At 44.1% G+C, this 16,424-nt stretch overlaps 1 protein-coding gene across 11 annotated transcripts in view; it reads left to right on the top strand.

Moving 5' to 3' along the window:
- The window catches only part of ppp1r9a (protein phosphatase 1, regulatory subunit 9A), a 139,395-nt gene that overhangs the window by 100,567 nt on the left and 22,404 nt on the right, over positions 1-16,424 (top strand). For all 11 annotated transcript variants that reach the window (XM_090209183.1, XM_036953408.2, XM_090209179.1 and 8 more), the window contains exons 7-10: positions 6,672-6,857; positions 7,889-7,942; positions 8,889-9,118; positions 12,432-12,528. In XM_090209183.1, the coding sequence (XP_090065309.1) occupies positions 6,672-6,857; positions 7,889-7,942; positions 8,889-9,118; positions 12,432-12,528 (567 nt within the window). The remainder of the gene's footprint in view (positions 1-6,671; positions 6,858-7,888; positions 7,943-8,888; positions 9,119-12,431; positions 12,529-16,424) is intronic.

Raw genomic sequence — 16,424 nt, 5'->3', positions numbered from 1 at the left:
CATTCTGTCTGTCTGGATCAGTTTAGTAAGCTGCCAGGCTGTAGAGAGAGAGAGCTCTAGCAGAAAGAAAAACATACAGTATCATCAACCCTGCTGTCTCTTTTCTACTGACCACACTTACTGCACAGGCTGATGATGATGATGATGATGATAGTGACGGGGTGATGATGGTGGTGAAGCTAATGGAACATTCATCCTTATAGCCTGCTACCATGTGCGCATTGCTGCACTTATAATGTGAAGAAATAATAACATTTTAAGCTAAATGTTCTGATCTGTTTTGTCCGCCACATTGCGTAAAAAAGATGCTAGTGGTTGTATTCATTTGGGATCTATCGCATCCCACAACTGTCCCAGACTATGTTTGGAATATTTATTTCTCATACAGAAGTGAATAGGTCGACTTTTGACTATGGGGGATCGTAGATTGATATTTATTTATTTTATTTTATTTCACCTTTATTTAACCAGGTAGGAAAGTTGAGAACAAGTTCTCATTTACAATTGCGACCTGGCCAAGATAAAGCAAAGCAGTTCGACACGAACAACACAGAGTTACACATGGAGTAAAACAAACATACAGTCAATAATACAGTAGAAAAATAAGTCTATATACGATGTGAGCAAATGAGGTGAGATAAGGGAGGTAAAGGAAGTAAATGCAATATAGCAAGTAAAACACTGGAATGGTGTTTGCAGCAAAATAGAAATAGAAATAATGGGGTGCAACGCAAAATAAATAAATAAATACAGTAGGGGAAGAGGTAGTTGTTTGGGCTAAATTATAGATGGGCTATGTACAGGTGCAGTAATCTGTGAGCTGCTCTGACAGCTGGTGCTTAAAGCTAGTGAGGGAGATAAGTGTTTCCAGTTTCAGAGATTTTTGTAGTTCATTCCAGTCATTGGCAGGAAGGAGAGGCGGCCAAAGGAAGAATTGGTTTTTGGGGTGACCAGAGAGATATAACTGCTGGAGCGCGTGCTACAGCTGGGTGCTGCTATGGTGACCAGCGAGCTGAGATAAGGGGGGACTTTACCTAGCAGGGTCTTGTAGATGACATGGAGCCAGTGGGTTTGGCGACGAGTATGAAGCGAGGGCCAGCCAACGAGAGCGTACAGGTCACAATGGTGGGTAGTATATGGGGCTTTGGTGACAAAACGGATGGCACTGTAATAGACTGCATCCAATTTGTTGAGTAGGGTATTGGAGGCTATTTTGTAAATGACATCGCCAAAGTTGAGGATTGGTAGTATGGTCAGTTTTACAAGGGTATGTTTGGCAGCATGAGTGAAGGATGTTTTGTTGCGAAATAGGAAGCCAATTCTAGATTTAACTTTGGAATGGAGATGTTTGATGTGGTTTTGTAAGGAGAGTTTACAGTCTAACCAGACACCTAGGTATTTGTAGTTGTCCACGTATTCTAAGTCAGAGCCGTCCAGAGTAGTGATGTTGGACAGGCGGGCAGGTGCAGGCAGCGATCGGTTGAAGAGCATGCATTTAGTTTTACTTGTATTTAAGAGCAATTGGAGGCCACGGAAGGAGAGTTGTATGGCATTGAAGCTTGCCTGGAGGGTTGTTAACACAGTGTCCAAAGAAGGGCCAGAAGTATACAGAATGGTGTCGTCTGCGTAGAGGTGGATCAGAGACTCACCAGCAGCAAGAGCGACATCATTGATGTATACAGAGAAGAGAGTCGGTCCAAGAATTGAACCCTGTGGCGCCCCCATAGAGACTGCCAGAAGTCCGGACAACAGACTCTCCGATTTGACACATTGAACTCTATCAGAGAAGTAGTTGGTGAACCAGGCGAGGCAATCATTTGAGAAACCAAGGCTGTCGAGTCTGTCGATGAGGATGTGGTGATTGACAGAGTCGAAAGCCTTGGCCAGATCAATGAATACGGCTGCACAGTAATGTTTCTTATCGATGGTGGTTAAGATATCATTTAGGACCTTGAGCGTGGCTGAGGTGCACCCATGACCTGATCTGAAACCAGATTGCATAGCAGAGAGGGTATGGTGAGATTCTAAATGGTCGGTAATCTGTTTGTTGACTTGGCTTTCGAAGACCCTAGAAAGGCAGGGTAGGATAGATATAGGTCTGTAGCAGTTTGGGTCAAGAGTGTCCCCCCCTTTGAAGAGGGGGATGACCGCAGCTGCTTTCCAATCTTTGGGAATCTCAGACGACACGAAGAAAGGTTGAACAGGCTGGTAATAGGGGTGGCAACAATTTCGGCAGATAATTTTTAGAAAGAAAGGGTCCAGATTGTCTAGCCCGGCTGATTTGTAGGGGTCCAGATTTTGCAGCTCTTTCAGAACATCAGCTGACTGAATTTGGGAGAAGGAGAAATGGGGAAGGCTTGGGCGAGTTGCTGTGGTGGGTGCAGTGCTGTTGAGCGGGGTAGGGGTAGCCAGGTGGAAAGCATGGCCAGCCGTAGAAAAATGCTTCTTGAAATTCTCAATTATAGTGGATTTATCAGTGGTGACAGTGTTTCCTATCTTCAGTGCAGTGGGCAGCTGGGAGGAGGTGTTCTTATTCTCCTTGGACTTTACAGTATCCCAGAACTTTTTTGAGTTAGTGTTGCAGGAAGCAAATTTCTGTTTGAAAAAGCTAGCCTTGGCTTTTCTAACTGCCTGTGTATAATGGTTTCTAGCTTCCCTGAAAAGCTGCATATCACGGGGGCTGTTCAATGCTAATGCAGAACGCCATAGGATGTTTTTGTGTTGGTTAAGGGCAGTCAAGTCTGGGGAGAACCAAGGGCTACAGTGCCTTGCGAAAGTTTTCGGCCCCCTTGAACTTTGCGACCTTTTGCCACAAGAATCAACAACAAGTGGGACACAATCATGAAGTGGAACGACATTTATTGGATATTTCAAACTTTTTTAACAAATCAAAAACTGAAAAATTGGGCGTGCAAAATTATTCAGCCCCCTTAAGTTAATACTTTGTAGCGCCACCTTTTGCTGCGATTACAGCTGTAAGTCGCTTGGGGTATGTCTCTATCAGTTTTGCACATCGAGAGACTGAATTTTTTTCCCATTCCTCCTTGCAAAACAGCTCGAGCTCAGTGAGGTTGGATGGAGAGCATTTGTGAACAGCAGTTTTCAGTTCTTTCCACAGATTCTCGATTGGATTCAGGTCTGGACTTTGACTTGGCCATTCTAACACCTGGATATGTTTATGTTTGAACCATTCCATTGTAGATTTTGCTTTATGTTTGGGATCATTGTCTTGTTGGAAGACAAATCTCCGTCCCAGTCTCAGGTCTTTTGCAGACTCCATCAGGTTTTCTTCCAGAATGGTCCTGTATTTGGCTCCATCCATCTTCTCATCAATTTTAACCATCTTCCCTGTCCCTGCTGAAGAAAAGCAGGCCCAAACCATGATGCTGCCACCACCATGTTTGACAGTGGGGATGGTGTGTTCAGGGTGATGAGCTGTGTTGCTTTTACGCCAAAAAGTTTGTTGCCAAAAAGTTCAATTTTGGTTTCATCTGACTAGAGCACCTTCTTCCACATGTTTGGTGTGTCTCCCAGGTGGCTTGTGGCAAACTTTAAACTACACTTTTTATGGATATCTTTAAGAAATGGCTTTCTTCTTGCCACTCTTCCATAAAGGCCAGATTTGTGCAATATACTGTTGTTGTCCTATGGACAGAGTCTCCCACCTCAGCTGTAGATCTCTGCAGTTCATCCAGAGTGATCATGGGCCTCTTGGCTGCATCTCTGATCAGTCTTCTCCTTGTATGAGCTGAAAGTTTAGAGGGACGGCCAGGTCTTGGTAGATTTGCAGTGGTCTGATACTCCTTCCATTTCAATATTATCGCTTGCACAGTGCTCCTTGGGATGTTTAAAGCTTGGGAAATTTGTTGTATCCAAATCCGGCTTTAAACTTCTTCACAACAGTATCTCGGACCTGCCTGGTGTGTTCCTTGTTCTTCATGATGCTCTCTGCGCTTTTAACGGACCTCTGAGACTATCACAGTGCAATTGCATTTATACAGAGACTTGATTACACACAGGTGGATTGTATTTATCATCATTAGTCATTTAGGTCAACATTGGATCATTCAGAGATCCTCACTGAACTTCTGGAGAGAGTTTGCTGCACTGAAAGTAAAGGGGCTGAATCATTTTGCACGCCCAATTTTTCAGTTTTTGATTTGTTAAAAAAGTTTGAAATATCCAATAAATGTCGTTCCACTTCATGATTGTGTCCCACTTGTTGTTGATTCTTCACAAAAAAATACAGTTTTATATCTTTATGTTTGAAGCCTGAAATGTGGCAAAAGGTCGCAAAGTTCAAGGGGGCCGAATACTTTCGCAAGGCACTGTATATCTGTTCCTGGTTCTAAATTTCTTGAATGGGGCATGCTTATTTAAGATGGTTAGGAAGGCATTTAAAAAAAATAACCAGGCATCCTCTACTGACGGGATGAGATCAATATCCTTCCAGGATACCCCGGCCAGGTCGATTAGAAAGGCCTGCTCGCTGAAGTGTTTCAGGGAGCGTTTCACAGTGATGAGTGGAGGTCGTTTGACAGCTGACCCATTACCGATGCAGGCAATGAGGCAGTGATCGCTGAGATCTTGGTTGAAGACAGCAGAGGTGTATTTAGAGGGCAAGTTGGTTAGGATGATATCTATGAGGGTGCCCGTGTTTATGGCTTTGGGGAGGTACCTGGTAGGTTCATTGATCATTTGTGTGAGATTGAGGGCATCAAGCTTAGATTGTAGGATGGCTGGGGTGTTTAGCATGTTCCAGTTTAGGTCGCCTAGCAGCACGAGCTCTGAAGATAGATGGGGGTCAATCAGTTCACATATGGTATCCAGAGCACAGCTGGGGACAGAGGGTGGTCTATAGCAGGCAGCAACGGTTGAAAGACTTGTTTTTAGAGAGGTGGATTTTTAAAAGTAGAATTGTTTTTGGTACAGACCTGGAAAGTAGGACAGAACTCTGCAGGCTATCTTTGCAGTAGATTACAACACCGCCCCCTTTGGCAGTTCTATCTTGTCTGAAAATGTTGTAGTTAGGGATGAAAATTTCAGAATTTTTGGTGGTCTTCCTAAGCCAAGATTCAGACACAGCTAGAACATCCGGGTTGGCAGAGTGTGCTAAAGCAGTGAATAAAACAAACTTAGGGAGGAGGCTTCTAATGTTAACATGCATGAAACCAAGGCTATTACGGTTACAGAAGTCATCAAAAGAGAGCGCCTGGGGAATAGGAGTGGAGCTAGGCACTGCAGGGCCTGGATTCACCTCTACATCACCAGAGGAAAAGAGGAGGAGTAGGATAAGGGTACGGCTCAAAGCAATGAGAATTGGTCGTCTAGAACGTCTGGAACAGAGAGTAAAAGGAGGTTTCTGGGGGGGATAAAATAGCTTCAAGGTATAATGTACAGACAAAGGTATGGTAGGATGTGAATACAGTGGAGGTAAACCTAGGTATTGAGTGATGATGAGAGAGATATTGTCTCTAGAAACATCATTGAAACCAGGAGATGTCATCGCATGTGTGGGTGGTGGAACTAATAGGTTGGATAAGGTATAGTGAGCAGGACTAGAGGCTCTACAGTGAAATAAGCCAATAAACACTAACCAGAACAGCAATGGACAAGGCATATTGACATTGAGAGGCATGCTTAGTCGAGTGATCAAAAGGGTCCAGTGAGTGGAGAGGTTGGTTGGGGGTCACGGCGATTCAGACAGCTAGCCGGGCCATCGGTAGCAAGCTAGCATAGGATGGAGGTCTGTTTTTAGCCACCTCGTTCCGTGTGGTAGAGGGGATCAATCCAATTCGCAAAAAAAATAGATCTAGTTATAGAGGCCCAAGAAAAAAAAAAAATTGTTGTTGTTGTTAATTAGCGGTCAGTTACCGTGAGACCGGCTGATGGAATTTTGTACCCGCCACAGCCCTAGTCGTGATGATGGTGATGGATTGCTCTCATAAAGCACCACTCATCTGAAAGGGTTTTCCATACTGTGGGTCATCACAGGATGACAATGACCTAACCCTAACCCTAACCCTGACCCTCTCCTCAACCCCCCACCCTCCATCCCCATCCATCAATCTTCCCCTTCCTCACCTCACCTCAACCCCCAGTTCACTTTGACTGGGCCCCTGTTATTCTATACCCAGACATGACAACTGGTCTCTCTCTCAAAATTGGCTGAGAGAAAGCTTAAGCTGGTGTATTTGTTGTCCTCACCGTAAACATGATTAACTGTTTTCATTATCAACATTCGAGATGCCTGGCTACTCATCCACAGAGCGCCGGCCAAACGCCACGCCCACTAAGGTTTCAAATGCAAATCGTTTTGATTGGTCCCAGAAACCAGAACTGGCCTACACAAATCTTTGTTTCATGTCATTTTAACATTACCACAAACGACTTCTAGGATGTTAGGTTCAGACTGATGCATGGTGTGACCGATACAGCAGCGGAATTAATACAGGATGAGTCGTCTGGCAAACGTTGGAGTAGCAGGCAACGTTTCTTAAAATAGGAAGAGAGGACTCAATGAAAGTTAGACAAAGTCAAACAAGCGAGAAAAAAAAGGGGTAAACGTTTGATGAGGAGGAGCTTGTGTTGTTCTCTGTGAAATGTATATGTATGACAAATTATATAGACGGAAATGTATTCTCATGTTATGTGTGTGTGTGTGACCTCAGACAGGGGAGTACGCCACTGATGAGGAGGAGGAGGAGGATGAGGAGGCAGGGCCAGCTGCGGACAGGGCCAGAGACGGGGAGGGCGACGGCGAGAAGAGCATTGAGGTGTTCGATTTGCCAGAAGCGGATGACATCATTTCCCCCTCAGAGTTGGATGCCACCAAACTCTACCAGAAGTTCAGAGAGGTCACTTCACTTCCTCTTTCCTTGTCTCTTTTCCTCTACTTCTTTCCTTTCACCACTCTAAAAAAAGACAGAAGGTCCCAAAAAAAGGTCTTACTGTATGTATTAATGTATTTTCCTCGCCTTAATATCGCTAATACTGTTGCCCAGTACTTTGTCGAACAACTCCTTCTTGTTCCTGATTGGAACGAAGTCAAACAGTAGCAAATGTCTGACAAAACAGTATTTGGGCGTTACTTTCTTGTAGAAACCTTTTGATTTGATTTTTTTAAAAATCATTTTTAAAGTAGCCAGCCTGCAAGTAATATTGATTAAAAAGCCTTACTACCACTGCTGGCACCAGGAGATTTTGTCCCTCACACCACATTTGCGTGACACACTTAACAAATTGCTCGAGCTGCACTGCGGTGTTCTGGATATTTAGTGAGAAATCATGTAATCTCTACTGTCCCAAAACCTCTGAACTCTCTCTCTGGGACTCTCTCATTCTCGCTCTCTTTTTCTCCCTCCTTTCTCTCTCTCTTTCTCTTCCTCTTTCTCTCTCTCTCTTTCTCTGGGACTCTCTCTTCCTCTTCCTCTCTTTCTGGGACTCTCTTTCTCTCTCTCTCTCTCTCTCTCTCTCATTCTCTCTCTTTCTCTCTCTCTCTTTCTCTTTCTCTTTCTTTTTCTCTCTTTCTCTCTTCCTCTCTCTCTTTCTGGGACTCTCTTTCTCTCTCTCTCTCTCTCTCATTCTCTCTCTCTTTCTCTCTCTCTCTCTCTCTCTCTTTCTCTTTCTTTTTCTCTCTTCACATTCCTTTACTGCCTCTTTCTCACAACTTCTCTCATTCTACTGTGTCCTTCCTCTCTCTTTCTCTGTCTGTCATTCAATCACCACTTTTCGCTCTCTGCCTATTGACTCCTTCTGTGTGTGTGTGTGTGTGTGTGTGTATGTCTCTGTCTCTGTCTTTGTCTCTGCATGAGGCTTGTCCAGCACAGAGGCTGCTCAGCCAAGTGTTTGATCATCAGATCGACCTCTTCCCTTTCTACTCCCTCAGCTGCAGATCAAGCACACTGTCACCGAGGCAGAGATACAGAAGCTCAAAAACAAGGTAAGAAAGCTCCGCTACTATCATCTCTAAGAATGGTATAAAATATATTTACTAAGCACCATAAAAGCATGAGGAATTGACATATGTTTGGAAAAAGGACATCATTGGACAGTGCAGTGGATAATAGTTTCTATTTGAGTTATTTCTGAATATTTAAGGCAATTGCATGTGTATTTCAGAAGTCTAGCTCCGCTGCCTCTCTTGCAGTTTCGTGTCACAGGTGTCTGGGCGGTGAGTGAGTCAGTGGTTACGTGAGAGTGACAGGCAAGCAGGCACAGACAAAAAAGCTTTTTAAAAGTGTCTGGTTTATCCCCTGCATCCTTTTTATTTAACTAGGCAAGTCAGTTAAGAACAAATTCTTATTTTACAATGACGGCCTACCCCGGCCAAACCCTCCCCTAACCCGGATGGCGCTGGGCCAATTGTGTGCCGCCCTATGAGGACAGTTTAGATCAAACTGCAGGAAGTGATCTAAAAGCTCCGTAGATTATTAACTCAATTGAATGAGTGGATTTAGTGACAGTGAAAGATAAGCTTGTTGGTGTAATACTCTGAGCCTGAGCTGATCTGGTGGTCGTTGGGAGACTGTTGGTCGTTGGGAGACTGTTGGTCGTTGGGAGACTGTTGGTCGTTGGGAGACTGTTGCTTCAGAAGTTTGCCCTGACGAGGAGTAGAAGGATGTAATACAGTAACAACATTTGAAAGGAGGTTGTGCCAATATACTAAACTCATTGAAGGGCTTGTTGCATGCAATGCTGCAGTTTCTCTTTGTTGTGAAGGCTGGTTAGTGATCTGTAAGTTAAGGTGTTCATCCCATAGCATAGTCTCATACCATAGTGCGTGCATGCGTGTGTGTGTGTCTGTGATTGTGTGTGTGTGTGTGTTGCCATGCTAATGTGTTTATGTGTGTTCAGTATCTGAATGTCTGTGTGCTTGCCTACCCCAGCTAGCAGCGGTGGACAGGGAGAAGGCGCGCTGGGAGAAGGAGAAGAGCCAGCTAAAGGCCAGCATGGAGGAGAACAAGGAGAGGATGCTGAAGCTGGAGAGTTACTGGATCGAGGCCCAGACCCTGTGCCACACGGTCAACGAGCACCTGAAGGAGGCCCAGTGTCAGTACACCACCCTAGAGAAGAAGTACAACAAGGCCAAGAAACTCATCAAAGATTTCCAGCAGAAGTGAGTCAGAGTCTGGTGCTAAACTAGTCTAAATTAAACAACATACTGGTTCAATATGCTGTATCATTCCTAGGCTTGGTAAGGCTGTTACGAACTCTCCCAAGTGAAATATCTAACTTAGGGTAGTGGGTTTGTCTTGAGGTCAGGCGACCCATGTTCTAAGGGAGTTACTCATTCCCGCCGCTCATGTCCATACAGAACTATTAATGTATTTTCCTTGCACTAATATCACTAATACTGTTGCCCAGCACTTTGTCAAACAACTCTTTGTTGTTCCTTTCGCATCTTTTAACTGACTACAGATCAACATCAACATGTACTTTTGTGATTTACTGTACTTCGTATTATACTGTAGCACGCTTGGAATGTTGCTTTGTGCCAATTAACTAGGCAGACTGGAACTACAGTAACCAGTTAATAGGATTAAATAGGTGATCTGTTGCTCTGGTCTAGTCAGTAACTAGCCACACACTCCATATCTGTTGCTCTGGTCTAGTCAGTAACTAGCCACACACTCCATATTAAGCCAGCAGCATACCACCCTGCATACCACTGCTGGCTTGCTTCTGAAGCTAAGCAGGGTTGGTCCTGGTCAGTTCCTGGATGGGAGACCAGATTCTGCTGGAAGTGGTGTTGGAGGGCCAGTAGGAGGCACTCTTTCCTCTGGTCTAAAAAAAATATCCCATTGCCCCAGGGTAGTGATTGGGGACGCTGCCCTGTGTAGGGTGCCGTCTTTCGGATGGGACGTTAAACGGGTGTCCTGACTCTCTGAGGTCATTAAAGATTCCATGGCACTTATCGTAAGAGTAGGGGTGTTAACCCTGGTGTCCTGGCTAAATTACCAGTCTGGCCCTCAAACCATCACGGTCACCTAATAATCCCCAGTTTACAATTGGCTCATTCCTCCTCTTCCCTGTAACTATTCCCCAGGTCGTTGCTGCAAATGAGAACGTGTTCTCAGTCAACTTACCTGGTAAAATAACAAATACTCAGTCTACTCAGTAACTAGCCACACACTCCAGATCTGTTGCTCTGGTCTAGTCAGTAACTAGCCACACACTCCAGATCTGTTGCTCTGGTCTACTCAGTAACTAGCCACACACTCCAGATCTGTTGCTCTGGTCTACTCAGTAACTAGCCACACACTCCAGATCTGTTGCTCTGGTCTAGTCAGTAACTAGCCACACACTCCAGATATGTTGCTCTGGTCTAGTCAGTAACTAGCCACACACTCCAGATCTGTTGCTCTGGTCTAGTCAGTAACTAGCCACACACTCCAGATGTGTCCGTGTTATCTGTTGCCATTAGAGTAAAATGGGCTCCCGAGTGGCGCAGCAGTGCATCATCTCAGTGATAGAGGTGTCACTACAGACACTGGTTCAATTCCAGGGTTTGGCTGGGGTAGCCGTCATTGTAAATAAGAATATGTTCTTAACTGACATGCCTAGTAAAATATATATATATATTTTAAATGACTGAAAACCTGAAGAATTGCAACATTATTCAGTCCACTTTGGTTTATAAGGACAACATCTTATCGTAGCTATGTTATTTAAGATTCAAATCCAAATTTAGAGGCCATTGCAAATGACAGCTTATTTTAGGTAATACACATCTGTTTTTCAAACCCTGTTATTTTCCTACAGTATGTGTATCAAACGTTTTCACAAACAGATTCCACCCATGAATCTGAAGGACATTTTAACCAAGTGCCACTTAGTTGAAGCATGTCTGTAGAGAGAGAGAGAGAGAGTTGTGTTGACTTCCTATGCAGCTCTGCTCCACACCGCAGCCTCTCTCTCAAAGTAGTGAGTTGATCTCTATGGTCATTCCCATCAGAAGTGCTTTGCCACTCTCCGCTCTGACTGCCTTTAAATTCCTTTGTCCTTGAGGCAACATTGCTGCTAACTGCGGAAACAAACTCTCCCTCCATTTTAACAGCAGCAATGTTGAACAGGCCAGAATAAGACAGGCAGATAATTTCACCTAGCGGATGTAGTGAGCACAAGGAATTGCAAATGTCTCAAGAGCCAATGTCTGTGTGTCTGTCTGTCTGTGTTGGGTTTGTTATGGTTGTTTGTCTGTCTGAGTGTGTTGGGTTTGTTATGGTTGTTTGTCTGTCTGAGTGTGTTGGGTTTGTTATGGTTGTTTGTCTGTCTGAGTGTGTTGGGTTTGTTATGGTTGTTTGTCTGTCTGAGTGTGTTGGGTTTGTTATGGTTGTTTGTCTGTCTGAGTGTGCTGGGTTTGTTATGGTTGTTTGTCTGTCTGAGTGTGTTGGGTTTGTTATGGTTGTTTGTCTGTCTGAGTGTGTTGGGTTTGTTATGGTTGTTTGTCTGTCTGAGTGTGTTGGGTTTGTTATGGTTGTTTGTCTGTCTGAGTGTGTTGGGTTTGTTATGGTTGTTTGTCTGTCTGAGTGTGTTGGGTTTGTTATGGTTGTTTGTCTGTCTGAGTGTGTTGGGTTTGTTATGGTTGTTTGTCTGTCTGAGTGTGTTGGGTTTGTTATGGTTGTTTGTCTGTCTGTCTGAGTACAAGGGCGTCATGCGTCCTTCAGCCCTGCTGTAAGACAGAGGCAGGACTGTGTCAGGCTGTCACTCTGTCTTTATTTCCTATCCTCCCTGGGATAGTCTCCTTTTACCACACACACACACACACACACACACACACACACACACACACACACACACACACCACACACACACACACACACCACACACACACACACACACACACACACACACACACACACACACACACACACACACACCACACACCACACACCACACACCACACACACAAACACCACACACCACACACCACACACACACACACCACACACCACACACCACACACCCACACACACACACACACACACACACACACTATACCCTTCTTTACCTTCTACACTCCTGTTAAAGGGGACAACACAGAGAGGAGCTCTACATATCTCGTCATATTCACACATTCCTGTTCTCACCTCTGTTAGAGGAACAGTCCCAACTCCCCAAACACCTAACACTCCGTCCCTGTCCTCACCCCTGTGAGAGGAGCGGTCCCAGCTACTCAAACACCTAACACTCCGTCCCTGTCCTCACCCCTGTGAGAGGAGCGGTCCCAGCTACTCAAACACCTAACACTTCTGTCCCTGTCTTCACCCCTGTCAGATGAGCTGTCCCCAACCATCAAAATATCTTACACTCTGTCCCTGTCCTCACACCAAACACTCTCCCTGTCATCACCCCTGTCAGAGGGACACCAACGTACCCTTCTAACCCCCATCTCCTTCTCTTCTCTCCCCTCTCTCTGTTTCTCCCAGGGAGGTGGAGTTTGTCCAGAAGGAGGATGCAGAGAGGAAGAGGCTGGAGGATGCAGAGAAGTCCCACCTGGAAGAGATCCAGGGACTGCAAGTCAGGGTAATATGCTCTCTCAATGGCCTTCCTCTATGGTAATCTAATCAATCCTGCTGAGTACATCCAGGTGTAGAGTGAAATTGATCTTGGGTCAGTTTAGCATCTTCCCCATTAATGGTTAGGGTTAGGATTGGGGGAGGGGACGCTGATCCTAGATCTGTACCTAGGGAAACTACAATCTGTACCTAGGGAAACCCACAACCAAAGATCAGAGTTATTATCATGCTTATGGCTGTGTGATATGTTTATACCGGTACCTATACAAGTGTACATTATGTATCTGTATAAGTACAAGATAAACCCCTAATTCCCCCTAAACATAACGTTCCAGCCCACTAAACATAACATACCAGCCACTAAACATAACATTCCAGCCCACTAAACATAACATACTAGCCACCAAACATAACATAACAGCCCACTAAACATAACATACCAGCCACTAAACATAACATACCAGCCACCAAACATAACATACTAGCCACCAAACATAACATAACAGCCCACTAAACATAACATACCAGCCACCAAACATAACGTTCCAGCCCACCAAACATAACATACCAGCCCACTAAACATAACATACCAGCCACTAAACATAACATACCAGCCACTAAACATAACATTCCAGCCCACTAAACATAACATACCAGCCACCAAACATAACATTCCAGCCCACTAAACATAACATACCAGCCACCAAACATAACGTTCCAGCCCACTAAACATAACATACCAGCCACTAAACATAACATACCAGCCCACTAAACATAACATACTAGCCACCAAACATAACATACCAGCCCACTAAACATAACATACCAGCCACTAAACATAACATACCAGCCACCAAACATAACATATCAGCCACTAAACATAACATACCAGCCCACTAAACATAACATTCCAGCCCACTAAACATAACATACCAGCCACCAAACATAACATTCCAGCCCACTAAACATAACATATCAGCCACCAAACATAACATAACAGCCACCAAACATAACATAACAGCCACTAAACATAACATACCAGCCACTAAACATAACGTTCCAGCCCACCAAACATAACATAACAGCCCACTAAACATAACATACCAGCCACCAAACATAACATAACAGCCCACTACACATAACATAACAGCCCACTAAACATAACATACCAGCCACCAAACATAACATAACAGCCACCAAACATAACATAACAGCCCACTAAACATAAGCACATTCTTTTGATTACCACACTGGTCTGATTAGCACACTGGTTTGATTAGCACACTGGTCTGATTAGCACACTGGTTTGATTAGCACACTGGTCTGATTAGCACACTGGTTTGATTAGCACACTGGTTTGATTAGCACACTAGTCTGATTAGCACACTGGTTTGATTAGCACACTGGTCTGATTAGCACACTGGTTTGATTAGCACACTGGTCTGATTACCACACTGGTTTGATTAGCACACTGGTTTGATTAGCACACTGGTCTGATTACCACACTGGTTTGATTACCACACTGGTCTGATTAGCACACTGGTCTGATTAGCACACTGGTTTGATTACCACACTGGTCTGATTAGCACACTGGTTTGATTAGCACACTGGTCTGATTAGCACACTGGTCTGATTAGCACACTGGTCTGATTAGCACACTGGTTTGATTACCACACTGGTCTGATTAGCACACTGGTTTGATTACCACACTGGTCTGATTAGCACACTGGTCTGATTAGCACACTGGTTTGATTACCACACTGGTCTGATTACCACACTGGTTTGATTACCACACTGGTCTGATTAGCACACTGGTTTGATTACCACACTGGTTTGATTACCACACTGGTCTGATTAGCACACTGGTCTGATTAGCACAGTGGTTTGATTACCACACTGGTTTGATTACCACACTGGTTTGATTACCACACTGGTCTGATTAGCACACTGGTCTGATTAGCACAGTGGTTTGATTACCACACTGGTTTGATTACCACACTGGTTTGATTAGCACACTGGTCTGATTAGCACACTGGTCTGATTAGCACAGTGGTTTGATTACCACACTGGTTTGATTACCACACTGGTTTGATTAGCACACTGGTCTGATTAGCACAGTGGTTTGATTACCACACTGGTTTGATTACCACACTGGTTTGATTAGCACACTGGTCTGATTAGCACAGTGGTTTGATTACCACACTGGTCTGATTACCACACTGGTTTGATTAGCACACTGGTCTGATTAGCACACTGGTCTGATTACCACACTGGTTTGATTACCACACTGGTCTGATTACCACACTGGTTTGATTACCACACTGGTTTGATTACCACACTGGTTTGATTACCACACTGGTTTGATTAGCACACTGGTCTGATTACCACACTGGTTTGATTACCACACTGGTTTGATTACCACACTGGTCTGATTAGCACACTGGTTTGATTAGCACACTGGTTTGATTACCACACTGGTCTGATTAGCACACTGGTTTGATTACCACACTGGTTTGATTAGCACACTGGTTTGATTAGCACACTGGTTTGATTAGCACACTGGTTTGATTAGCACACTGGTTTGATTAGCACACTGGTTTGATTACCACACTGGTTTGATTAGCACACTGGTTTGATTACCACACTGGTTTGATTACCACACTGGTTTGATTACCACACTGGTCTGATTAGCACACTGGTCTGATTAGCACAGTGGTTTGATTACCACACTGGTCTGATTAGCACACTGGTCTGATTACCACACTGGTTTGATTACCACACTGGTCTGATTACCACACTGGTTTGATTACCACACTGGTTTGATTACCACACTCGTTTGATTACCACACTGGTCTGATTAGCACACTGGTCTGATTAGCACAGTGGTTTGATTACCACACTGGTTTGATTAGCACACTGGTCTGATTAGCACACTGGTTTGATTACCACACTAGTCTGATTACCACACTGGTTTGATTACCACACTGGTTTGATTAGCACACTGGTCTGATTAGCACACTGGTTTGATAACCACACTGGTTTGATTACCACACTGGTTTGATTAGCACACTGGTTTGATTAGCACAATGGTTTGATTAGCACACTGGTTTGATTAGCACAGTGGTCTTCAAACCTCACCTTGCGGACACCCCAGATGTTTCACAATTTTGTTGTAGCTCTTAACTAGCTCCCCTGATTTACCTGGTCCAGGGCTTTATGATTAGTTGACAATTAGAATCAAATCAATTTGTATTGGTCGCATACACATACAGTTGAAGTCGGAAGTTTACATACACTTTAGCCAGATACATTTAAACTCAGTTTTTCCCAATTCCTGACATTTAATCCTAGGAAAAATACCCTGTCTTAGGTCAGTTAGGATCACAAATTTATTTTAAGAATGTGAAATGTCAGAATAATAGTAGAGAGAATGATTTATTTCAGGTTTATTTCTTTAATTACATTCATCCCAGTGGGTCAGAAGTTTACATACACTCAATTAGCATTGCCTTTAAATTGTTTAACTTGGGTCAAACGTTTCAGGTAGCCTTCCACAAGCTTCCCAAAATAAGTTGGGTGAATTTTGGCCCATTCCTCCTGACAGAGCTGGTGTAACTGAGTCGGTTTTGTAGGCCTCCTTGCTCGCACATGCTTTTTCAGTTCTGCCCACAAATTTTTCTATAGGATTGAGGTCAGGGCTTTGTGATGGCCACTCCAATACCTTGACTTTGTTGTCATTAAGCTATTTTGCCACAACTTTGGATGCATGCTTGGGGTCATTGTCCAAATGGAAGACCCATTTGCGACCAAGCTTTAACTTCCTGACTGATGTCTTGAGATGTTGCTTCAATATATCCACCTAATTTTCCTGCCTCATAATACCATCTATTTTGTGAAGTGCAC

This window comes from Oncorhynchus mykiss, chromosome 18, assembly GCF_057628025.1.
Source record: "Oncorhynchus mykiss isolate SJ-2025 chromosome 18, ASM5762802v1, whole genome shotgun sequence".
In the NCBI taxonomy this organism is placed as follows: domain Eukaryota; kingdom Metazoa; phylum Chordata; class Actinopteri; order Salmoniformes; family Salmonidae; genus Oncorhynchus; species Oncorhynchus mykiss.
This window is presented reverse-complemented; position numbering and strand designations above follow the sequence as displayed.